The following is a 26,969-nucleotide window of genomic DNA, read 5'->3' as shown; positions in this document are numbered from 1 at the left end:
TCAACATTAGTGATCAGTCCAAGAGAACCATCAGGATCGCTAGAAATTAGAACAAAAATGCCGCCGAGTTTCCTGGAGCTTGATGACCTTGAAATAAAAGTAATGACCACTCACTTAATCCATTAGTCAACCCTTCCACTGTTCCTCCAAGTCCATTGAGTAGTCCACCTTCAAGGTAAATGCAAACATTAGTACAAGGTCTACGCGGCTTATTTTTTTTATTTTTTTTACCAGAAAACTTGTTTTTATACAATCTGACGCATCTATAAAAAATTAACTTTTTTTGTTCTTTTAGCTAATTTTAACTTTTTTTATTTCTACTGACAAATACTCCAAACATATATGCAATAATTGTCAGTCATTTACTTGATTCTCTCATGTATTGATTAGAGATGAACCAGACAGTTTGATACAAATTGAACTCGTGTAGAATATTTGGAAATTCATCGAAGGGAATTTAAACAGTTTTTGCCTTTTGTGCATCAGCCAATGAAGGATTGCATGAACTGAGGTGCAGCAGGGCTTTTCTATAATGCCTTGTAGCTATCACATCATATAGTATATCACAGCTAGTCAGGAGGAACTATAAAAGCTGAGGCAGGGAATGCAGCAGCCAGTTTGTGAGATGATACCACAGCTAACACCTTAGCCATAAAGATAGAAGGGAAAAAACTTTTAAACACTAAAGAAACTGTACAGATAGTGTGTGCTACACAGAAATTAAGTCAGAATAGTATCAAAAACTTTTTTCCAAGACAATTCTTAGTTTTTCAGTAACTTTTATTCCCCGCAATTAGCATGAACCGAATCCCTTAGGAAATTTTGGTAAATTTGGCAAAGTCAAATTTTAAAACTTTACTCATTTCTAACTTCTACCTATAATATTATTATCCATTTTCCAATAGGCATAAATATCAAGGTCACTTCGTCATTACAATTGGGTTTGGGGGTTTGTTCAGAACCATCCTACGAAACCTCAGAGCATTACACTATGATTTTTAAGGACAGACTTGGAAATACTTTCAATTTGCGATAAATTGATTCACTGTATACAGAATTCCTGGCAAAATGTATCAGTTTCATGGTTCTGCTCCGCCGTGCTCTGCTCTCCTACAGAGCCGATGCTCTGTTTTGTATTGTTCTCTGGTGGACGGGTTATTCCTGGGCTAAGGTCCTGCGTTGGTGTTGGGAGGAGCCTGCTTCATTAGGTCGTGATCTTAACCAGAAGGCCGCCAGTTGTAGTTCCTGCTCTGCAATGAGTGCTCTGGCTCCCGTAAGTGCTTTGTTCTGATCTCGTCTTGCTACCTCAGACCCTTGTGACTATAGTTGAGCGGATCGGCTATAATCCGGGTCCGACGGATCCGGATCGGGTTGACGCTGAAGTCCGGATCCGATATGGAATCCACGGCTATGCAAATGAATGGGCAGTCGGATCCGGGACGAGAGAGAGAGATAGAGAGAAAAAAAAACACGGATCCGGATCGTGCACCCCGGATCCCGGGTACTGGTCGGACTCGGATCGGAACCTCGAACCGTGCGGATCCAGATTTTTCAGATCCGGGTCCGCTCAACACTACTTGTGACCCTTTTCAACTTGTAACCCTGACTCTGATATTTTCCCCTGGCTTTTGACCCCCTAGCTTGTACCCTAACCTTGGCTTTGCTTTCTTCCTGTGTACATTACATGACTTTCTGGCTTCTGACCCCCTGGCTCAAACCCTGACCATGGCTCCGCTTTCTTCCTTTGTACCTTAAATGAATTTTTGGCTTCTAACCCCCTGGCTTTACCCTGACCTTGGCTCCACTTTTTTCCTGTGTACCTTACGTGACTTCCTGGTACTGACCTCTGGCTCATACCCTGACCTTGGCTCTGCTTTCTCTATGTGTTCCATATGTGACTTCCTGGGTACTGACCTCCGGTTCATACTCTGATCTCAGCTCCGCTTTCTCCCTGTGTTCCATATGTAACTTACTGGTTCCTGACCTCCGGCTCATACCCTAACTTCGTCTCTGCTTTCTCCCTGTGTACTTTACATGACCTCTGGCTTGTTTGACTACTCCTCTACTGGTTGCATGTAGTGACACCTAGTGGTTTATCATCACACAAAGTTCCAAATCAAATTTAAAAAAAATATGATATCCTCTTGTGCTCAAAAGTCTTCCTGACTCTTTGAGTACACCCAACACCAATCCATGTTACTTTTTTATGTTAATATTTTTGGTGTTTTTATTTTTAATTCTCAGGGCTACTTTGCACGCTGCGACATCGCTAGCCGATGCTAGCGATGACAAGCGCAATAGTCCCCGCCCCCGTCGCACATGCGATATCTTGTGATAGCTGCCGTAGCGAACATTATTGCTCTGGCAGCTTCACACACACCCGCCCTGGCCGGCGAACCGCCTCCTTCCTAAGAGGGCGGGTCATGCGGCGTCACAGCGACATCACACGGCAGGCGGCCAATAGAAGCGGAGGGGTGGAGATGAGCGGGATGTAAACATCCCGCCCACCTCCTTCCTTCCGCATAGCCGGCGGAGGCAGGTAAGGAGATGTTCCTTGTTCCAGCGATGTGTGCTGCCGCAGGAACGAGGAACAACATCGTAACAGCAGTCAACCCGACATTATGGAAATGACCAACGCTACACCGATCGCCGATTTACGACGCTTTATCGGCGCATCTAGGCTTTACTCGTCCCAACATCGTTACTGGCGCTGGATGTGCGTCACTTTCGATTTGACCCCAACGATATCGCAACGTGCAAAGTACTCCTTAGACTTTGTTGACATCACTTTATTAGAGTATTATATATTTGATACCTCTTCCTTCTGTTGGATCTCCCGGTGAGAAGTGGGGTCCATTCTTAACTGTACTTTCGGACCCTATCATTTCTGAATATGATTCCATGGTGCAACTTTAGGTGAATTTTTGAGCAATCGATGGAAACACAAAGAATGCATTGTCCTTGTGTATCTCACTTACCCAGGCCGGGGATTATTTCTCCTGACTGTCCATCTGTTAAGAAGAAAACATAATGTGGTTTCATAAAATTCACACTTAAGATTCCCATTGAAGAACCACCCTACTCACTTAGACCGGTCACCGTCCATCGTCCTTGCTTTACACCCGTCTGCCATTCTCCTGTTCGGTGAATGAAATAAACATCAGTTTCGTGTTAAGTATAAGTTACCCATTTTTTTTCCATAATTTAATTTTTTTATCAATTAAAATAGCAAAATAAAATACATTCTCCACATTAATAAACTATTGTCTCCATCATACGACAATTTGGGTTTAAGGTTAAATATTACAATGATATAATATTACCTGGAATTGCACCACCAATTTCTACAAAAAAAAAACAAAATCAAAAAATGTCAAATGTCGAACACCTACATGATTTATTTAAAAGGTATTTTGTAGTATTTTAATCTGTAGAACCTGCCAATAACCACAGCTAATTGGCCTAATAATAATTTTATTTGTAGGGCACCAACATAGTCCGTAGGTCGTAAACGTTGACATCCTACAGATCAAACATTTTCTGTCTATTCAAGAAGAAGCCAATAATGGGAAATTCCTAAAATAAATATTTTTCGAAAACCTTCAAATAAACATAAGGGGTTTAGGTCGTGTACCTAGATCTCATTTTCTGTACTAGGTACATACATAGGAAAACATGAGCTTCTCATTATGATGACAAGTTGTGCCCCCCAGGACAAAAGGCTTGGTGACCGTTCCATGATACTTGACCCATTTTCGCACCCAGAGAGGAACGTTTTTCCAAGACTTCAGCAGCAGGTTCTATCGGAGAATTGGGGTTGGGATCACTTGTTACAAGAGTTTGTTATGTAAATATTGTAATAAAAATACTTCCCAAATCTAACAACCAGTTGTGAGCGAAATACACTTCTTGTATGCCTTTTGAACTCCAAATTAATAAGATTTGTTTTACGAGCGCTTGGGAAATCAATACAGCACACATTTAGTATGCTGCACTCAAAGAATTCTCCTTTATTAAGGTGATGAGGAAAACTCAGGTGTAATAAGACACTACACGACGAACCCTATGACATCATTCAGGTATAAGACAATATTTTTTTTAAGAACAAAATAGATTCTGTTCTCTCACACCATTCTTCTGAATTATTGCTATGGTATATTTTCATGAAACCTGCCTGGATCCACAGACTCAAATGGGCTGTGATGGGGAGGCTAGAGGGAAGCCAATCACCAAGCAGGACCCCCAGAACCCTGAAACCCTTTAACCCCTATACAGGGATTTGGAATTTTACAGGGCCCCGGTGATCACTGCCTGTGGAAGGCTGCAGTCCGATGAGAGTAGTCGCCAGGTAGGGTCAAACCAGGAACAGCAGAACAGGGACAGAATCGGCAGGCAAGGACGTAATCAAAAAACATAGCAGAGGGCAAATCCGGATCGGGCAGCGAGGTACAAACACAGTAGGCAGGAGGGAAAACATGCAGAAGTCAGCACACAGGAATCACTAAACAGAATAGGACGGAACAGGAGCCAGGAAATCAGAACTATCTCTGGCAGAGGTCAGCAGACAGGAGGGGAACTAAGAAGGGTGTGGTGTCTTCCCATTGGGTGTAGCTGAATGATGGTACTTTAGCTGGGAGACACCCGCCACCTACAGTTAGCCAGTGGTACTGCAGATCCCCAGAAATCCCAGACCAGTGGATGAGAGGAGCCTGCGCCCACCAGCGCTGCCGGCATAGACTCCTCTTCCATCACCAGCACTATCCACGACAGGAACTCGGCGTCACCTGGCGATCGAAGTAGTAGTCGATGGAGCGGACTCCGGTGGTGACGTAACAGCTTCCTTGAAAGATATTCACTGGTCTGGTGGCTACATATCCCATAACTAAGGGGATGTTCACATCATGTTTTATCCACTCGTCAGTGGCTCCATCGAGGCTTATGGCTGACACCATGAAAAACCCAATTTGGAAGTTTGCATTGACCAAACCATTGACTTTATGGTGGAGATTAGAGATGAGTGCATCGCTTCGCTCAACCCTGCTCCACGGTCCATACCAGTGTTTTTTGGCTGTAGACTATGACGAACTACCACTAGGTGTCACCAGATGCAACTAGTGATGCGGAAGTCAAACAAGCCAGAGGTCAGGAGCCAGGAGGTCATGTATGGAGCACAGGGATGAAGCAGAGCTGAGGTCAAAGCACTAGCTGGAGGTCAGAAACCAGGAAGTCATGTAAAGTGCACTGGGGAAAAGCGGAGCAGAGGTCAGGGTACAAGCCAAAGGTCAGGACCCGGGGAACGGATAAGAACCGTGACATAGACTTTCTCTATTGTTCGGTGCATGAAATTTTATACTTACTCCATTTATATTCTGTGGGCTCGGTGTTGTATTGATACTTCCATGATCCTAAATGTAACACAAATAAATATTCCTTAGTCAAGAAAAGCATTGTTTAATGACCAAAGTACTGAAATTGTTAAGTAGAATTTAATTACCTTTTGTCCAATGTTTTATTAGTCCTACAAAAAGGAAATAAGTAGATGTATTAAAACTGGTATATTTAGGAGAAGTCGCATGTCTGAAGGTGACACGGAGAATTAATTTAATTTAGTGGCTCTTTGGATCCCATGTCATACTTCACCCCTCGGCTCCTGTACTGGGCATAACACCTTTTTGCATGAAGCTTAATTTAAGTCAACTAGACTTCAACTAAGAAGAATATAATGGGTTAATTTTAGTGATGGGTAAGCGTGCTCACCACAGCTCATCACTCGATCGAGCCTCGAGCATCTTAGTTTGAAAATACTCGAGTTTCCCATTGTCTTCCATTATACTCGGTACTCAAGTTGCGTCAGAGTAACCCAATGCTCGATTGAGTAATGAGTAGTGACGACTACGCTAGCCCATCACTAGTTAATGTGACTTACCTCTAAAGCAGGGAGCCAAAGATCCATAGGCCTTATTCCCGCCATATCCAATGCTTAAGACTGCAAAGGAAACTGTAGGATGCTGAATCATGTGAGTGCTAAAGCCACTGCCATAGTCATATGCCGCCCAGGAGTATTCGGATCCTGGGACTTGTTTCCAAACAATATCACTAGAAGATTTATTGTCAAACAAAATTTCCGGAGCACTTGCGGTCTTAGCTATGATAACACCCAAATTGTCGAAATCATTTTCTGTAACGACACTATAACCAAGACCATATGAATCGGTATCTGGAATGCGTGCAAGGAATGAACCAAATTGTTTGCCTTTGTCTGTTCCTCCACGGCTATAAAAGACAACCTGGATGTTCTGGTTACTTTTGATGTAGTGTGGAGAAGATCCAGTTAGTTTAATCTGAGTGAAATCTCCGGCGGCCATCTGTTTGGTTTCGTTGGCTGTTCCAGACTGGTATGTCATGGTAGTGGGTTGGGAAGCCGTTATAAACACCAGGTCATATTCACTTTGGAAGGACAGGCCTGGGACAAAGAATGAGGTTCCCCAACTCCCAATGGGCTTGAGTTGTTCATAGACATGGCTGCAGCCATTGTTGTTCTCAGCACAGGTGTGTCCGGCCATGACGGCAATAGGTTTGTTAGCAACAACTTTGGTACCGGAGAGGTCATCCGTACTCTGAATCTGGTAACCCTCATAAGGCTTCAGGTTCAGGGGGAGCTGGTCCCCTTTAGAATAATTTGTACCATTTAGGGTGACCGATCCCTTTAGGTAGATGATAACGGTTGTTTCTTCTTTACAAGCTTGTACCAAAAACTCTTTGTATTGATCTTCAGGTCCAGTTGGAGGGGTGATGATGTAATATTCTAACCGTAGTTGCTCTACAGGGTAGATCAGAGCCATGTCACCACTATCGCCTTTGTAATTTCTGGACATCACGGTGATATCTACATCCGACTCAATCCTCACGGAATTTGCATAGTTTATTGTCCCCCTCAGTTCTTCCTTGATATCTATAGGAATTGCTACAGTTTGTCCTTTTTCAACTGTCACTTGCTTTGAAAAGTTAGACTTGTTTAGAGTAACCGAAACTTTGGCAGGTATTGAAGCCGCAGTCACCATGATCTGTCTGTCGGGGATCTGGTCAGAATTGTCGTTTTGCATAAATGCTGTGATAAAAGATTTTCCTGAGGATGTTGAATCTCTAATGCCTGTGGATAAAGAAGTACAATATTACACCTTATGTATAGTTTATAGCAGGGGTCTCAAACACGCGGCCCGCATGCGGTCCCTCAGGCTAGTTTGTGCGGCCCCCAGGCCCGTGCCCCTGTTCACTATCGCGGCAGGTGCAGGGGCCGCAGCCACTGTCTGCGCTTTATGTCAGATGAATATGTTGTCGGTGCTGTGCTCTCGCGCCGGCAATACAATCATCTCACATAAATCACTGACAGTGACACTGCAGCTGCCGCGATAGTGACCGGGGGCACGGGCCTGGGGGCTGCACGAAGCAGAGATGAGGCAGCGGAGGGAGCGCGGGACAGGTGAAAAGAATGGTGTGTGTGTGTGTGTGTGTTGGACGTTAACCCGTTAGCGACCTTACTGGGTACGTTATGGCTCCCTGGTACTTAAGGACCCATGACGTACCCAGTACGTCATGGCGAAATCGCAGACCCGTTGGCTGCGATGCGATCGCTGCAAATACCTTAGATTTGGGGAGGAGGGGACCTCAGGAGGGGCGGTGTCACCTCCCCGGACCTACGGAGGCTGTGATTGGCTGACGAACGCCGCTCAGCCAATCACAGCCACTAATGTTTCAGCCATTGAAAATCGCTGAAACTTTGAAATCCAGCCAAGATCAGTGCAGCTGTAGCCCTGATCATTGGCTGGAGCTAGGTGACCTGTGTTTCACCCGCCCCCAGCTCTGATTGGAGAGGCTGGCCTTGTGAACGATCTCTCCAATCACTGTGGATCTGGGGGCCGAAGACCGCCCCCTCAGCTTCACTCTAGCGTCTGTGGAAGGTGAAGGGGGAGCTGCTGACCCATTACTACAGGATGGGGACAAAGTGCGCACATTACTGAGATGGGGATAAGGCTGGGGCCATTACTATAGGATTGGGACATTACAAGGATGGGCAAAATACTATTGGATGGGGACATTATTACTATAGTATGGGGACATTACTATAGGATAGGGATTAGGATGGGCACATAACTATAGAATGGGGACAAGGCTGGGCACAGTACTATAGGATGGGGACTAGGATGGGGACATTACTATAGGATGGGGACAAGGATGGGCACATGACTATAGAATGGGGACAAGGCTGGGGACATTACTATAGGATGGGGACTAGGATGGGGACATTACTATAGGATGGGGACAAGGATGGGCACATGACTATAGAATGGGGACAAGGCTGGGCACAGTACTATAGGATGGGGACTAGGATGGGGACATTACTATAGGATGGGGACAAGGATGGGCACATGACTATAGAATGGGGACAAGGCTGGGCACAGTACTATAGGATGGGGACTAGGATGGCCACATTACTATAGGATGGGGACTAGAATGGGCACATGACTATAGAATGGGGACAAGGCTGGGCACAGTACTATAGGATGGGGACTAGGATGGGCACATGACTATAGAATGGGGACAAGGCTGGGCACAGTACTATAGGATGGGGACTAGGATGGGGACATTACTATAGGATAAGGACAAGGATGGGCACATTACTATAGAATGGGGACAAGGCTGGGGACATTACTATAGGATGGGGACAAGGTGGGCACAGTACTATAGGATGGGGACTAGGATGGGCACAGTACTATAGGATGGGGACATTACTACAGGATAGGGATTAGGATGGGACAGCACTATAGGATGGGGACTAGGATGGGCACAGCACTATAGGATGGGGACTAGGATGGGCACAGTACTGTAGGCTGGGGACATTACTACAGGATGGGGACAAGGTGGGCACATTACTGTAGGATAGGGACATTACTACAAGGGGACAAGGATGGGAAACATTACTTTAGAATAGGGATAATGCTGGGGACATTACTATAGGGCGGGGACAAGGTTGGCACATTACTAAAGGATGGGCACATTACTGTTAGAATGGGGACATTACTATAGGATGGGGACAAAGATGAACACATTACTACAAAATGGGGACAAGGATGGGGAACATTACTTTAGGATGGGGACAAGGATGAGCACATTACTGTGGGATGGGAACTAGGATGGGGTACAATACTACAAGGGGACAAGGATGAGCACGTTACAACAATATGGGGAACATTACTAAAAGATCTTGGTCAAAATTTCTATATAGTGCTAATTGTAAGACTATTAGTTACAAGAAAGGGATAATATGTAAAAAAAAAAGTTTATATTTAAACAAAGAATGTGCACGTTTGCTATAATAAACAAGTGAAAATGTTCAAAATCAGTGATCCAAAGGTGTGTAAAAAAATAAAATATATATTATATATGGTACCAATAAAAATGTCACTTTGTCCTGCAAAGAATGCGACCCCCCAAATTATTTTTTTTCCTCTGTGCAGCCCATACACCCAGCCGAGTTTGAGACCCCTGGATTATAGTGACATCACATGCAATAATCAAATGTAAGTCATGGTAAAAGAAAGGGAAGAGGTCATCCCCGAACTTTCCCCTCCTATTGGGTCTCCATAACTGCACCCTTCTTCTTCACCCCTCATGTCTTAGAGGAAAAATAATCAACTGCAGCTACATCCCCCTCCTTACCATCCCGAATGTCTTCTATTTACCAAAACTATCTCTCAACATTTATAGAGAGCACAATGTTATATTAAGCTTTTTTAAAAAATATGAAAAGATTTTCTGTTATTTGTGACATTCCTGAATTCCATTGAGCTGTAAGAATTTTTTAGAGGGTATTTTTTTTATATATATTTTTTAATCAAACCTGCCAAAATTTGAATTTGCAAGTTTGCTCAAATTTGCCTAAAAAACGCAAATTTAAAGTACATTATTATGCTATGAGTTCTCTCTAGACATCAGAGCATAGTAAACATGTAAAAAGTGTTGATGGGAGAAAAGAAGACCGTAAAGTGAGTATCCAAATTTTTTTTGTAATCTGCCATAGAGAAATTGTAAAAAAATAAAGACATCTCTTTTGGTTCTAGAGAGGAGACATATCCACCACCACATTGAATATGTGGATTTTATGAAAACAGGGGAAATAGAGAGAGGTGACACTTCAGCCTTTATTGAAGTGGGACCTCCTAGTGTGAACAGGTAACTACATCAATGCTTTGGGAAAAAGACAGCAAGACTGAGATTCATTTATGCAGAGACAGTCAATTATGCCTTTCAGGCCAAAAGCTAAACCTTAGTAAAGCAGGATCAAAGGTTTCTCAGAGCCAGCATACAGTTATGATTATTGGGGTTTGCATCAATCCAATATTTATGGGAGGTGCATTCTCAGCATCGTGATCACAAGAGGAAGAGCATGCATATTTTTTCATAATTGTGAGGCTTGCCTTTGAGCACTAAATTAATATAGGGCAGATGGATAACTAGACATATATCATATTCCCTATCTACTAAAATGTAAAATCATGATAGGGAATATGGCAGTAAAATCTTCCACCTGGGACCTCTAGGAGCAAAGACATCTTATAAATTGGAGGGGATTACTTAAAATTCTGAAGAGCTGAACACATCCCACAAACATCTCCCACATGAGCTCATCAAGGGGAATTATATGGGCATAAATTTGATAAAATAAAAAGCAGAAATTAGGTTTGGTCCTTTGTCAGTCCTTGGAAGGTACAGCTTTCTGTGGGTTATGTCCATTTTATCTAAGGAGTACCTCCCTCCTATAAACTCTAAAGCCATTGCATTAACATAGTTACATAGGTTGAAAAAAGGCCCAGTTAAACCTTCCTCCACAAATTTTACATTTTGTCATTAAGTCATTTCTAACCAACAATGTTGTGTAACGGGCGAAAACATCCAGCCTTTTTTAAAAGCTTAAGCTTTAAGGTTAGTAATTTTCTTTTGCCTATATATTCCTTTCATTTTATGTGATCAAACAGTATATACCAAATTGACTTGTCCTATTTTTTGTATTAAATAACTAAAATTTAATAGTTTTGTTCCGCTTGCTCTATAAACCCCATCCCCAAAGCCATACGCCACCGGATGAGTGTCCAATCTACCTGTAAAAATGATTGATGGTGGTATCTAGTAGATTTTTTTATTATTGTGTAGCTGGGCAGTCACTGTACTGAGGTATATCTTGTATTCATTGCATGTTCTCTGATTTTTCATCCATATTTGCTCTTTTGTACCATATCCTACCTGTCTGCTGTTCATTCCCAATTAGCCCCCCAGCTCCAGGTGTTCCAGGTTTCCAACCTGTCCAAAATAAAACAAAATATCAATATTACTTTTTTTTTTTAATTGACACTTTGTTTTCCATAAAGTCACAGATTTTGCTTTTCTGGAAGACTCTTAGTTCAATCTCAGCCGTTACAAATTAAAATATAAAAATAAATTGAAATTTGTCTCAGTTTTAAATTTACCAAATTTTTTCTTTTTATTGAAAGTTACTTTTTATACTAAAAACATTCCACGCCTGGTTTTCCAAATAATCCAAATAAGACAAAACACGTCTCCTCTGATTTTTGTGAATGGTGGCTCCTTCTTTAATGGAAGTTCCCACATTGTTCTACAATTGTGCACTGGTTTTAGCAAATAAATCACTTACAAATGGAGGAATTGGGGTATTTGCACTTGGAGTTTTTGAAGAGTTTATTTCAAACCGCCTTTGATTAAAAAAATATTTAAAATTTTCTGGAATTTTTTTTTCTATTAATTTCTATTGTAAAACCTCTTTAGTGTTTATATATTAAGTCTTTTGAGTTGTTTTTTTACTTCAAATTTCCAAAAACATCTAGTGAAACTAAACAACATGCATGTAGCGTCTCTGCAGTGGCTCTGGATGATATTTGCTCCAAACGAGGCAGTGTCCAATGAAGAGGCTGCGAAAAACTCTTCAGAAAAAAATCTGGTAAAAAAATTAAGTTGCTTCAGAAAATGAGAGTGCTCCAAAAGGAATGTTTCCACGAAAAAAATAGGGGTTTTTTTTACAAAAAAACCCCTTAAAATGCAAATATCTTCTTCAGAGAGGAAGCTGTCTAGAAATCCAGTACAACCTATTGGAAATAGCAATGCTAAAAATCAATATCCAACATTTAATGAGCTTTGCCATATCACTATTTGCAGACACAGGTTTTGGGATGTTTTTCCCCTCCTCAGTGCAAAGCAGGAGGTCTGATTTGACTAAGTGAGAGGCCTTGGACAGTGGGTCTAAGGGGAGAAAATTTGGGCATAATCAAACATATAGGCTATGCAATGCTTTTCTCTGAAATTCAATATGTAAATATTCTTTGCACTAATGAGGGGCAAGAAGTCCGAAACAGGTGTCTGCAAGTTGAGTGTCTAAAGGGTCAATATTGACTTTTAGGATTGCTACATCCAATACGTGGCGCAAGAAATCAAATCATCTTCCTCTCTGAAGAGGATGTCTGCATATTTTTTTTTTCCCAGAAGAGCATTGCATGGCTTATAAGTCTCCTTATGCCTCCACAAGGAGAAATGTTCCCCCTTAGGCCCACATACCCTAAGCCACAGGCAAAGTTTTGTATGGAGTCATATGCACGAGACTGAAAGGGAAGAAAGAATTTTCAAGATTACAAAAGTTGCTCTACAATAAACCCCCTCATGATCCAACTATTTCTTTAAATTAAAATTATGGGAAACATATATTTGGAAACTCAGTGAATCCTTCCTGAATTTACTTTTAAGATTCAATAATGTAAATTTATTTTACATCTATTCTTTCATTCTATTATCAAATTGCTACTTGGATTTCATTTTATTTTTCTTTCCAATGTATCAATTTAAAATAAAATCGTTAACCATTGTTTTGTTGTTGCTACAGTACTTACGCATAGTTTTATTTATCATCCATTGTCCACCAGTTATATTTGGAAAATGAAGAAACAAATGGTTACTTTTGTTTCATTTTTAATGTGGCATCCTGGGTGACATACAGATTTGAAGGTTCAGCCCCTGAGGTAGCATTGACTTTTTTTTGCCTTCCTCTGAATCAATATGTTAGAGTCACGGTGTACAAAGGAATGGTAAGAAGTAGTACAGCGTAATCCCCACTAGGTGGCAGCAGATTAGTGGGCGAGAGTTAAAATAGCACTGTACCAGGAGAGAGGCAGAAGTACAGCAGAGTAACTTCAGTGGACAGTTAGCAGGCGAACCACCAGGGGGCAATAGTGTACTCAAGCAGTCAGGGTCAAGCCGGGATGTCTCGTCAGTACAGAGGGAGGATCAAGATCAGGTCAGTAAACAGAGCCAAAGTCGGATGCTGGGAGATAAGGTATGCAGAGGTTGAAATGTAGGGCACAGAGAAAAGGAGACAAGACCGGAGGGCGAGGAGGTATAAACACAGAGGGGTGAACCGATGACAGGAGCGGATAGTCAGGGTCTGGGACAGACGGACGAATGAACAAACCGAGGAGGTGTCATGCTGTACTCTAAAATGTACAATAGCAGTACAGCGCAGTAATGTGGGACAGACAGGATTCCTGAAACTACCTGAGAAGGTAGTTAGCTGGTAAACCACTAGGGGGCGTTAGAGTGGAGAAAATGTATAAGCAGAGAACTCCCTAGCAGAGGTAATACTAGTCAAGCCCACCAGATGGCAGTAGAATCGTCAGAAAGCCGTGTCACAACATGAGGTCTTGTAAATACACAGGGGCAAAGTCTAAACGTAGTCAAAGGGATGCAAACAGTCAGTAGCCAGGAAATCAGAACTCAGAAGCAAGGGAGAATGGGAAGACAAGAACAGAATCAAGGTAAACAGATAAGGAACGAACAGGGAGATAGACGAGCAGGGAGCTGAAGGGAGACAGCGGGAGAGACACTGACAGGATGGAAACAGAGAACCGAGGAGGTTAACAACAGGACAGGTGAACACGGAGGTCAGGAGGGGGCAGGGCAGACAACAGGTCACTCCCGAGCAGAACACAGCAGAGCCAGAAATATCACTGGCGTAGTCCCAGAGAAACAGTGCCCTAATAAAGTAGCCTGACCTCCAGAACGAGGCAGGAAGGATTAACCCCTAATGTGACCTGAATCAGAAGTGAAACTAAAAAAAAGGCTCAGCTACAGCTGAGCCAGGAGTAAATCATGACAGGAGGGTACAGGTCAAGGCAAGGTAAACAGGTGTCAGATCACACAGGGAATCTCACCAGAGCCAGTCAGATGCTGCAGAGCAAAACTATAACCAGCGCTTTACTGAAAGTGCAGCTCCCAGATATAATTTCTTTGAAACTGGAACGAGGCTGAGGGGAATTAACCCCGGACTTGACCAGGCCGGATCTGGGAAACCCTGGAGCAGTGAATACTGGTCCTGGATGATAACAGTTAGGTCATGGGTTGACCTCAATGGACTTAAGTCTACCTTCAACCTTAAACACAGTTATGTGGCTGAGGTCCTGGTCCTCCGCCAGTCTAATGTTGATGGCTTTAAAGGGAGTTTTCTCAACTTGTCCTCTGGAGCTCACTGCTTCTCTACTTGACGTTCACTCCTTCCTTTCCTTCCAGTAGCGGCACTCAAAGATGTTCAAAATGCTATTAATCTGCAGACTAACCCCATATCTGCAGGTTAATAGCATTTATTCACATGACAGGTTTCCGCATTTTGTTTTAGCTGTACATATATTACTAGTTTTAGAGTTTAAACCAGTTTTAAGTGAAACTTTTATGGACACTGAACATCAACATCATTTTTCATTTTTAAGGGGTACTCTGTAATTCTACAAACCCACATTTTGCAAAAAGGAAAAGAAAAATATGCAAAATGTGAGATGATTGCATTCAAAGTAAAGACCGTTGACACAACAATGAAAAATCAAGATGTTTTCGAAACAAATTTTTGAATATTTTTGGAATTCCATATTAACTAGATTTTGTCCCAACTATGCAGCCGTCTAATGTGTATAGGGGCCTCCTTACTCTTCTCGGACAGATGTTTGGGGTAAAAAGCATCAAGAATTTTGTATTCCAATGCATGATCATTTTGTTTCTAAAGAAAATAGCCACTAAGCTAATTGTCCATCAGAATATTACTCTTCTCCTTGTGATGCCCGTCACTAGGTGGCACTAGACACATTTGTCTGCTGTGAATGGAGAGGTAGTCAGAAAAGTCGAAGTCAGAAGCCAAGAGGTAACATCAGGACACTGGGAGCAGACAGAGATGAGGTCAAGATACAAGCCGAGGGTCAGGATTCCAGGAGAGTATGTACAGGATACAGGGAGCAGGTGGGGACATGGTCAGGAGGAGGTCCAAGGTCAGTAGCCAGGAGGTAACGACAAGACACTTGGGAGCAGACAGAGATGAGGTCAAGATACAAGCCGATGGTCAGGAATCTAGTAGAGTATGTATAGGATACAGGGAGCAGGTGGGGACATGGTCAGGAGGAGGTCCAAGGTCAGTAGCCAGGAGGTAACGACAAGACACTTGGGAGCAGACAGAGAAAAGGTCAAGATACAAGCCGATGGTTAGGATTCCGGGAGAGTACGTACAGGATACAGGGAGCAGGCAGGCATGTGGTCAGGAGGCGCTCCGAGGTCAGAAGCCAGGAGGTAACAACAAAAATAGGGAGACAGGCAGGGAAGAGTCAACAACATTCCAGAGTCGAGAGCCAAGATCACTAAATATAAGATCACTAAACACTACAGGAGCCCAGAGCACTACTGTAACTTGGAAGTACGACTGGCAACGTTCCGGGCAAGCTTGATCCCCAATGAAGCAGAACAATCAGCCAGAACGAGGAGCATCTGCATTGGAACCTCCCAGGACCAGCGTAGAATCCATAGCAGAGAGACAACCCATCAATGGGTGTTCAAGACAAACAGCAGAGCCAGCAACCTGCAAAAGGCTCTGCGTGGAGAAACAGCAAGTACCGGCTCTGCAGGAGAGCATGGCAGAACATAACAAAAAAAAATGCTCTGCGCATTGGAGCCATGACACTCCTAGTTTTCATGTGTGTTGGGGAAGGATGGACAGGAGAGATAGTTTTCATCCAAAAATCTATCTAACAAATATGGAAAGCTTGAAATCTTTTTTACTGTAAAAAATGGAAACTATTTATAAAATTAAACACATCCATCGGTTGTCCTGATTGGTGCATATGAAGGTGCTTTACTAAATTAACACTTTGATTAACCATCCAATATATTTAAAAATTAAGTCACTCACTCATTCCTGCTGGAAATTCGGGAAATCCATCTAGAAAATTCGAAGACATAAATATCAATCCGCTTTTTAGAATATATAAAGTTGCTAGTTTTAATTTGTACTTTAAATTTAAATTATTTTACTTTTGTAATATATTTATTTTTTTGCTTGTTTTTGACAACAAGATACTGTCTTTAAACAAAAATATCTCCATTTATGGTTAAAAAAATAACATTATTATTTGTTCTAATCTCCAATCCCTTAATTAATTGTCTGGATACCAATATAAAATTGATCGCCTATTCTACGGTTGGGATCACTCAACTGTATTGTCTACATCCGAGAAAACAGTCCGATTTTGCTAATCAGACTCTGACCTGAGAGTTATCAGCATGGGATCCATTTTTTGCGGATGTGAAGAATAATAATAAAAATAAAAAAAATTTCCTCCATCTTCTCCATTCTGAGCGGTATGTGAAAATTAGACGGGTATTGATTAAAATATATTTATTTATTTTTATTTAATTTTTTTTAGCTTCCTTAGGGGGCATGAACACATCTTGTAAGGCAAATGGTGAGCACGAGCACTGGCAACCGCATTACTTTTTGTGGTTAACAGCAGCGATCAGAACTTGGCTCCGACCGCTGCTGCTGTTCAACAGAAATACCAGCATTGGAGAAAACTCATTATCCGGAGCCTTTTTCACACACGGGCACTGTTACATTGATGTCGAACTGGGTGGTATTGCATTAAAGGGGTAAATACATGTTTTTTTAATTAAAAAAAGGCATTATAAATCATTGGGGATAAAAATAAATAAATAAATTACCTTGATATGTTCTGGTGATATCTACAACAAAAGGGAAGAAACACACGTTATACACAGCTAAAAAATCTATTTGCCCTAAATAGAGTATCAAAACTTTAACTTTTGGGACTTACAAAAAGAATGCAAATGGGGAAGTCCCTTCATGAAAAAGGGACTACGAAAAAAAAGATCATCAACGGAACTTCCAGAGAATCTATTTGCACTTAGAAATCGATGAGTGGACAAATCGTACTGATACATTTTCGTAAACCAATATTATGATAAACAGTTTCCATTCATCCTTCTATAATAATAATAATCTTTATTTCTATAGTGCCAACATATTCCGCAGCGCTTTACAATTCAGAGGCTCATATATAAACAAGTAACAGTTATAGAAAATACAATAATTAGAGCAAAAAAGACAACCCTGCTCGTGAGAGCTTACAATGTACAATGAGATGGTGTAACGTCTGCCTGGATCAACAGACTCAGGTGGGATGTAATTGACAGACTAGAGGGAAGCCACTCACCAAGCAGGACCCCCAGAACCCTGAAAGCCTTTAACCCCTATACAGGGATTTGGAATTACACAGGGCCCTGGAGTTCACTACCTGTGGAAGGCAGCAATCCGATGAGAGTAGTCGTCAGGCAGGGTCAAACTAGGAATATCAGAACAGGGACAGAATTGGCAGACAAGGACGTAATCAGAAAACGTAGCAGAGGTCAAATCCAGATCAGGCAGCCAGGTACAAAAACACCAAGCAGAAGGGTAGTCAGAAAACACGCAGAAGTCAGCACACAGGAATCACAAAACAGAATAGGGTGGATCAGGAGCCAGGAAATCAGAACTATATCTGGCAGAAGTCAGCAGACAGGAGGGGAACTAAGAAGGGTGTGGTGTTTTCCCATTGGCTGTCGCTGAACACTGGCAACTTCAGCTGGAAGACACACGCCACCCACAGTCAGCCAGTGGTACTGCAGATCCCAAGATAACCCAGCCCAGTGGATGATCGGAGCCTGCGCCCACCAGTGCCGCTGGCATCGACTCCTCTCCCATCACCAGCACCATCCACGGCAGAAACACGGCATTGCCTGACGATCGGAGCAGAAGTTGCTGGAGCAGACTCCGGTGGCGACGTAACAGATGGGGGGGACAAGGTACAAGTGCTTATTTACAATGACAATCCAGCCATCTCAAAGAAATGGGTTATAGATAAAGGGTGCCTTTACCAGTCAGCCAAAACTTCAAGATGCTTTTGGGTGTGGTGGAGTTTGAAAGGGAGTTATGTTCTGGGCGGTCATGGAGGGACTATGTGAATTTAATTCGGCTGGGGAATGTGATAAGCTTCCCTAAAAAGATGTATTTTTAGGGAACATCTGAAGCTGAGTAAGTTGTGATTTGTCCTAGTTTCTTGGGGTAAAGCATTCCAGAGGATTGGTGCAACTCGGGAGAATTCTTGGATCCGGGAGTGGGAGGTTCAGATTAGTGTGGATGTCAGTCAAATGTCGTTTGCAGAGCGTAGAGAATGGGTGGGGTGATAGACAGAGATGAGGAGGAGATGTAGGGGGGTGCAGCACTGTGGAGAGGTTGGGTAAGGCGATAGACATAGATGAGGAGGAGATGTAGGGGGGTGCAGCACTGTGGAGAGGATGGGTAGGTGATAGATAGAGATGGGTGTGGAAATGTAGGGGGGTGCAGCACTGTGGAGAGGATGGGTAGGTGATAGATAGAGATGAGGGTGGAGATGTAGGGGGGTGCCGCATTGTGGAGAGCTTTGTGGTGATAGATAGAAATGAGGGTGGAGATGTACGGGGTGTCGCACTGTGGAGAGCTTTGCGGGTGAGAAAAAGCAGTTAGCCAGATAGGTGACCTTGTCTGCAGCATTAGGGATGGACTGTAGAGCAGAAAGTCTAGTTAAGGGAAGACCAGTTAATAGAGAATTGCAGTAGTCAAGGCGGGAGTAGATCAGGGCAACAGTGAGGGGTTTTATAGTTTTCAGGGTGAGAAAGGGGCGGATTCTAGAGCTGTTCTTGAGGTGCAAGCAACAGGACTCGGGCAAGAGATTGCACATAGGAGGTGAAGAAGAGATCGTTGTCGAGCATAACCCCCAGACAGCGGGCCTCCGGCCTAGGTGTTATCATGGTGCCGCACACAGAGAGGGAGATGTCAGGTTTAGGAAGGTTAGAAGATGGAGGGAATAGAAGCAGTTCAGTTTTGGAAAGGTTAAGTTTCAGATAGAGAGCAGACATGATGCTGGAGATTGCAGTCAGGCAGTCGCTTGTGTTCTGTAGTACAGCGGGGGTGAGGTCAGGGGATGAGGTGTATAATGTGTGTCATCAGCATAAAGATGGTACTGAAAGCCAAATCTACTGATGGTCTGTCCAATTGGGGCAGTGTAGAGGGAGAAAAGAAGAGGGCCAAGGACTGAACCTTGAGGGACACCAACAGTTATCGGAAGAGGAGAAGATGTGGAGTCGGCAAATGATACGCTGAATGATAAAAATATTTCCTAATCCAACAAGTCTATTCTTACTATCTCAGGGTACATAATGTCCTTAATGGCAACCGAGCATTGCACCCTACTGTAAATGCCATGACCGGCCATCGTAAGCCATCAAGGAGGAAATGTCACAACTTGGTATTAAAAAGCAAAAACTTTCAACATTGGTGTTTTCTAAATAAATTTGAAATATTGTTGCTTTTTAGATTAGTCTTAATCGAAAAAACCCTCCTTAAACCCATTTTTAGGTGTTTTTTTTATATTAGATTGATAAGTATATATTGGGTCTCAATATTTCCTCGATTTAGGTGTTTCATGAAATTGTATACTTACTCCAATGGAAGTATGCAGGTAACATTCTATAATAAATTCTCCACATTCCTATAATGTAACATGGATGAAAAATATGATAATTAGTAGGAAAAATGTACAATAAAAAAATATATTATGGTACAGATTTAAAAAGGAGTTTCTGTAAATACTTTTATGCCAAAAAAAGCAAATACGTGTTTTAGGACTGATATATTTACTGGCTAATCAGAAAAATTGAACTGGCAAGTCAAATTTTCAAATGAACGGCTGAGACCTGAGCAAAATATTCAGTCGATGCTCCAAAAAAGCTTTTGTATTTGGGATGGATAGGGTAACGAACTCAAAGATATGTCAAATGATGATGACATTATGACATTAGGGATCTGGAGTCATTGGTGGACATGTGAAATGTATCCACGTAGTGGCTGTGTTAGACTTAGTCATTTTGTCAAATACTAGAATATTATTGAATTCCCAGCTTTTTCTCAATCTGTTGTTATTAAAATTACTTTTCAATATTAAGACTTTAAAATAAATAATAAAAGTGTTTACCAAGTATGTCCGGCCCTTTGATTTATCTGTATAGATTTGACCACGGCAAGCCGAGGAAGATATTCGAAACGTGCGGGTTGGGGCACGTTTATCTTGGCCATTTCTAATCACCATGGGTGAGTGAATGCTGTTGTTCAGGATCTTTTCATGGATTCAAAACTGATTTGGATTAATATAATAAATGAGAGTTCACTGGTGGAAACCTTGATTTAGCTGAGTGTTGCACTTCAGCAGGGAAAAGTGATGATCTACTTGATAAATTAAATCTGTGATCTGTATCTGTATATAGGATAAATGTGTTGTTTTTTTTGCCATTAGTTTCACACTTCCATCAACTTCTTCTCATGTATATTATATCTATTTACAAACTATTTAATATGTGTGTTGTTGATGAATATGGAAATAACTGTACACACCCAGTCATATGTGGCTGTTGGCCCCTTGTGATTTGTCTTCAGGGACTTCCTGAAAAAACCTGATAAATATGAATTGATGACTTGATGAATTTTGTATGTCACTTCTTGCTATATTATCTAAATAAAATGATTTATACTTTTTCAAAAAGTTGCATTTCATGTATTTTTGATGCTTCTGGTGACGGTATGACCAGGACTACATTTTCCCTAGTTCTCTTATTATAAATATTGCATGTTTAGGGTGTAGTCTACTTACACATTTTTGATATGGTGCCATTTTCTGTCCTAACTTGTGTAATCTGTATAGATTTGTAGTTTTTGTAAAGTTTCGCCAACACAGGATCTTTCATGGTATCCTTTACATGGTATTATGTACACCCCATTGAAGTATGTACATGAGAAGACATCAGTTATTTTACAATCCTTTTATGTGTTGGTTATGTGGACTGTGTTTGTTGATTTGTAACTGTTGCAGGTAAATTTTCTAATCGTCAATGTAGCGGAAGAATGCAAAAGTTTAAATAACATAACTTGATAAAACTCGTCCTCTATGTCAGCCATGTTAGCATATTTGGGGTGACATTTTTCATCTCATGACACTGTCCATATGCTGCAGGAAAAAATCCTTCCTAATGGAAAAAATATTTTGATGGTGTACAAAACTGGCTCTCCAATGGTGAAACTACTGATGGAGATGTCTTACTTTTTCTGGGGAGAAGTGGTAGATCTCTGAATTTTACTTTCAGCCTGTGATCCCTGTAAACTCTTGGTTAATGATCAACACCAATTTTCTGATGGTTGGATTTGACCACAAGAGGCACTGTTCTATTTGGGATCCAGGAGACCCTTGAGATCCTTGTAGATCTGCTCATCTATAAGGTATCCTTACAATAAGGATGTATTCCTCAGTAAAAGCATGGATAGTTGAACAATTTAGTCTTTTTGGCATAAAGATATTTAAATTTATTAATAGGAACAATATATAAAAGTTAATTTATTACAATTTTACAGAAAGATCTTATTACCTATTGTCCATTGATTCATTGGTCCTAAAAAAAGGAAATTAGTAGATTTATTATTAGTTTAAATTTTAAAAGAAGACACGGTAAAACACGGTGCTACGACCCAAAGTTGCTGAGTTTGGCACAGATGTTCTTTGTTTGGTGGCTCTTTCCGTCTTTGGGTTATACTTTACCGCTTAGGTCCGGTCGTACGCACTAACATTGTATCAGTTTTGCCTGAAATGTTAATAACACTTTTACTAAGCAGAATATAATAATTAAAATGTGATTTACCTTTAAAACAGGGAGCCAAAGATCCATAGGCTTTATTCGTGGAATATCCAAGGCTTAAAACTCCAAAGGGAATTGTAGGATGCTGAATCACGTGGGTGCTAAAGCCACTGCCATAGTTATATTCCGCCCAGGAATAATCGGATCCTGGGAATTGTTTCCAATCAATATCTTTAAGAGTCATGTTGTCAAATTGGATTTCCGTAATGCTTACTGTCCTGGCTACGATAATGCACAAATTGTCAAAATCCTTTTCTCCAATAACACTATAACCAAGGCCAAATGAATTGATGTCACGAATGCGTGAAAAAAATGAGCCGAATGGTTTGTCGTTGTATGTTCCTCCGAGGCTATAATACAGAACCTGGATGCCTTGGGAACTTCGGATATAGAGTGGAGAAGATCCAGTTAGTTTTACCTGAGTGAGATCTCCAGCGGCCACCTGTTTGAGTTCGTTGACTGTTCCAGACTGGTATGAAATGGTAGTTGTCTGGGAAGCCATTATAAACACCAGGTCATATGTATTTTGGAAGGATATGCCTGGGATGAAGAACGTGGTTCCCCAACTCCCAATGGGCTTGAGTTGTTCATAGACGTGGCTACACCCATTGCTATTCTCAGCACAGGTGTGTCCGGACATGATGGCAATAGGATTGTTGCCAACCACTCTGGTACCGGAGAGGTCATCCTTACTCTGAATCAGGTAACCCTCATAAGGCATCAGGTTCAGCGTGAGCTGGTCCCCGTTGGAATAATTCTTACCATTTACGGTGATGGATCCCTTTAGGTCGATGGTCACGCTTGTTTCGTTTTTAGAGGCAAGTACAAAAAACTCTTTGTATTGATCTTCAGGTCCATTTGGAGGGGTGGTGATGCAATATTCCCTCCCTAGTTGCTGTTCAGGATAGATCAGAGCCATGTCACCGCTATCGCCTTTGTAATTTCTGGACATGACGGTGACATCTACATCCGACTCAATCCTCACGGAATAAGTGAAGTTTACTGTCCCCCTTAGTTCTGCCTTGATATCTATGGGAATTGCTACAGTTTGTCCTTTCTCAACCGTCACCTCCTTTGTAAAGTTGTATTTGTTTAGAATAACCGAAACTTTAGCAGATTCTAAAGCCGCAGTCACCAGGATCTGTCTATCGGGGATCTGGTCAGAATTGCCATTTTGCAGAAAGTATGTGATAAAATATCTTCCACAGGATGTGGCTTCTTGAATGCCTGTGGAATATAAGCAAAATATTAAAGGGAATTTGTCACCAAGTTTAGCCACCCCATCTGAGAGCATGAACAATTAAAGTAATCCTCAATATGTGTATTAATCCTTGAAGCACATAATGATGCACTCTGAATACAATTTTATATCTTGTGATCAAACCTGCGGTTCTCATAAAAAATCTGAAAAACTCTCTATAGTGTGTGTGTGTGTGTGTGTGTGTGTGTGTGTGTGTGTATTGCATATCAATGTGTGTATATATATATATATATATATATATATATTTATATATATAAAAATATATATATATATATATATATATACAGTATGTCTTCAATAGATCATTAGGTGTGAAACAGGAACCCATTTTTAAACTAAAATAAAATGAATAGAAAAGCAAAATCATGAATATAATTTCTTTAAAATATAAAATATTATTTCAAATGAAAATCTGTCTTCACCGCCAGCATTTCTGGCACTCTTAGCATACCTGGCACTCCTGGCATCTCCGGTATCCCTGGCCTTCCTGGTATTCCTGGTATCCCTGGTATTCCTGGCCTTCCTGGTATCCCTGGCCTTCCTGGTATCCCTGGCCTTCCTGGTATCCCTGGTATTCCTGGTATCCCTGGTATTCCTGGCATCCCTGGTATTCCTGGTCTTCCTGGTATCCCTGGTATTCCTGGTATCCCTGGTATTCCTGGTGTTCCTGGTATCCCTGGCCTTCCTGGTATCCCTGGCCTTCCTGGTATCCCTGGTATTCCTGGCATCCCTGGTATTCCTGGTATCCCTGGTATTCCTGGCATCCCTGGTATTCCTGGTCTTCCTGGTATCCCTGGTATTCCTGGTGTTCCTGGTATCCCTGGTATTCCTGGCATCCCTGGTATTCCTGGTCTTCCTGGTATCCCTGGTATTCCTGGTATTCCTGGTCTTCCTGGTATCCCTGGTATTCCTGGTCTTCCTGGTATCCCTGGTATTCCTGGTGTTCCAGGTGTTCCTGGTATTCCTGGCATCCCTGGTATTGCAGGTATTCCTGGTGTTCCTGGTATCCCTGGTATTCCTGGTCTTCCTGGTATCCCTGGTATTCCTGGTATTCCTGGTGTTCCTGGCATTCCTGGTATTCCTGGCATCCCTGGTGTTCCTGGTATTCCTGGTCTTCCTGGTATCCCTGGTATTCCTGGTGTTCCGGGTGTTCCTGGTATTCCTGGTATTCCTGGCATGCTTGGTATTCCTGGTATTCCTGGCATCCCTGGTATCCCTGGTATTCCTGGCATCCCTGGTATTGCTGGTATTCCTGGTGTTCCTGGTATTGCTGGTATTCCTGGTGTTCCTGGTATTCCTGGTGTTCCTGGTATTGCTGGTATTCCTGGTGTTCCTGGTACTGCTGGTATTCCTGGTGTTCCTGGTATTGCTGGTATTCCTGGTGTTCCTGGTATTGCTGGTATTCCTGGTGTTCCTGGTATTGCTGGTATTCCTGGTGTTCCTGGTATTCCTGGTATTCCTGGTGTTCCGGGTGTTCCTGGTATTCCTGGGGTTCCTGGTATTGCTGGTATTCCTGGTGTTCCTGGTATTGCTGGTATTCCTGGTGTTCCTGGTATTCCTGGTATTTCTGGTGTTCCTGGTGTCCCTGGTATTCCTGGTATTTCTGGTAATTCACCTATAGGGATTAAAACAATAATATTAGCACTGTTGCCATTGTTGATTTATTATAATCTCTTCACTACAAGTCCAATTTCCATTTTTTCCCAGAGCCATAACTTTTATATTTTCCTGTCCATATAAATGTGTCAGGGCTTGATATTTGCAGAACATGTTGTACTTTTGAATGACACCATTCATTTTCTCACATAATGATAATGAACTGCAAAATTTGGGGAAAAAATTCCAAGAGTGGTGAAATTGTGAAAAGCAGATGTTACTTGCTTTTCGGGCGCACATTGAGTGGTAAGCGTTACCCGGCTGTATCATTCTCCTCATCAGAACAAAATAGGTCCAGTGTTTTCAATAATTTAGTAGTGAAAAAAATCAGGAGCTTGAAAAAAAAAAAAATGGGGTGGTTGTATCAACATTTTCCGAGTCCTGTAACATTTCGTGAGAGCTTATTTCTTGCTGGGAGAGATAATGCTTTTATTGCTACAATTTGGAATAGCTAAGACGTTCTGATCACTTTTTACAGTGTTTTTGGGGGGTATTGCAAAAAAAAAACAAAAAAAACCCAAATGTTTTATTTTTTCTATCTTTTTTCTGTTTACGGTGTTTAATGATTGGGTTAATTGTTTTTATATTTTGATAGATGGCAGAGCACACAGCTCTGACAGGAGGAGCTGCGGAGGAGCGAGGTCAGGACATGCTGCAGCGAGAGGCAGTCACAGCCTGCCATGGTGTGTGTGTGTGTGTGTGTGTGTGTGTGTGTGTGTGTGTGTGTGTGTGTGTGGCAAATTGGAGAGGTGTTCTCTTCACGGATCAATCATGCCTTTAACTGTACAGAACAGATGTCAGACTGGCAAATGGTGGTTAGACCAGATACTGAGTGGGTTTTTTACTCCCCTGGAACCAGCAACACTGTAAAACTGCACATTTTAGAGTGGCCTTTTATTGTGGTCAGCCTAAGGCACACCTGTGTAATAATCATGCTGGCCAGCCTAAGGCACACCTATGCAAAAATCATACTGGCCAACCTAAGGCACAGCTGTGCAATAATTATGCTGGCCAGCCTAAGGCACACCAATGCAAAAATCATACTGGCCAACCTAAGGCACAGCTGTGCAATAATTACAATAATTATGCTGGCCAGCCTAAGGCACACCTGTGTAATAATCATGCTGGCCAGCCTAAGGCACACCTATGCAAAAATCATACTGGCCAACCTAAGGCACAGCTGTGCAATAATCATGCTGGCAAGCCTAAGGCACACCTGTGCAATAATCATGCTGGCCAGCCTAAGGTACACCTGTGCAATAATCATGCTGGCCAGCCTAAGGCACACCTATGTAAAAATCATACTGGCAAACCTAAGGCACACCTATGCAAAAATCATGCTGGCCAGCCTAAGGCACACCTGTGTAATAATCATGCTGGCCAGCCTAAGGCACACCTATGCAAAAATCATACTGACCAACCTAAGGCACAGCTGTACCATAATCATGCTGGCCAGGCTAAGGCACACTTATGCAAAAATCATACTGGCCAACCTAAGGCACACCTGTGCAATAATCATGCTAGCCAGCCTAAGACACACCTGTGCAAAAATCATATTGTCTAATCAGCATCTTGATATGACACACCTGTGTGGTGGATGCTTTATCTCAGCAAAGCAAATGTGATCACTAAGGGTGCGTACACACATCAGTTTTTGGCCATCAGGTGCAATCCGGCAGAAACATGAAAAAACGCATCTGGCATCTGTTGACACCAGATGCGTTGTTACGGGGGGCTGTCTGATAATAACTTAAAGGAGTATCAGACAGTCAGGGTCCACCGTGCAAAGACTCTGCTGCAGACTATGGCAGAGTGCAATACCTCTGTTAACTCACAGAAGGATATAATAAGTAAGTAAAGCAATTCTTCCCTTACTTGGAGGGTGTGTGGAATGATCTCTGTTAATAAT

The 26,969-nt window shown here is 42.0% G+C and overlaps 1 protein-coding gene across 23 annotated transcripts in view; it reads right to left on the bottom strand.

Annotated features, from left to right (window-relative positions):
- The window catches only part of LOC142256686 (uncharacterized), a 131,972-nt gene that overhangs the window by 78,997 nt on the left and 26,006 nt on the right, over nucleotides 1–26,969 (bottom strand). For 22 of the 23 annotated variants that reach the window (XM_075328510.1, XM_075328511.1, XM_075328515.1 and 19 more), the window contains exons 13-26: nucleotides 23,856–25,019; nucleotides 22,147–23,370; nucleotides 21,877–21,900; nucleotides 19,905–19,952; nucleotides 17,089–17,109; nucleotides 16,280–16,309; nucleotides 11,299–11,355; nucleotides 5,927–7,150; nucleotides 5,495–5,518; nucleotides 5,358–5,405; nucleotides 3,324–3,344; nucleotides 3,087–3,137; nucleotides 2,979–3,011; nucleotides 115–168 (exon numbers count right to left, since the gene is read on the bottom strand). In XM_075328510.1, coding sequence (XP_075184625.1) covers nucleotides 115–168; nucleotides 2,979–3,011; nucleotides 3,087–3,137; nucleotides 3,324–3,344; nucleotides 5,358–5,405; nucleotides 5,495–5,518; nucleotides 5,927–7,150; nucleotides 11,299–11,355; nucleotides 16,280–16,309; nucleotides 17,089–17,109; nucleotides 19,905–19,952; nucleotides 21,877–21,900; nucleotides 22,147–23,370; nucleotides 23,856–25,019 — 4,023 coding nt within the window. The remainder of the gene's footprint in view (nucleotides 1–114; nucleotides 169–2,978; nucleotides 3,012–3,086; nucleotides 3,138–3,323; nucleotides 3,345–5,357; nucleotides 5,406–5,494; nucleotides 5,519–5,926; nucleotides 7,151–11,298; nucleotides 11,356–16,279; nucleotides 16,310–17,088; nucleotides 17,110–19,904; nucleotides 19,953–21,876; nucleotides 21,901–22,146; nucleotides 23,371–23,855; nucleotides 25,020–26,969) is intronic. The other variant, XM_075328513.1, reaches the window with a different exon arrangement.

Source organism: Anomaloglossus baeobatrachus, chromosome 11 (assembly GCF_048569485.1).
Source record: "Anomaloglossus baeobatrachus isolate aAnoBae1 chromosome 11, aAnoBae1.hap1, whole genome shotgun sequence".
NCBI classification, from domain to species: Eukaryota; Metazoa; Chordata; class Amphibia; order Anura; family Aromobatidae; genus Anomaloglossus; species Anomaloglossus baeobatrachus.
Note: the sequence above shows the minus strand (reverse complement) of the source record. Positions and strands in the feature narration are given on the sequence as shown.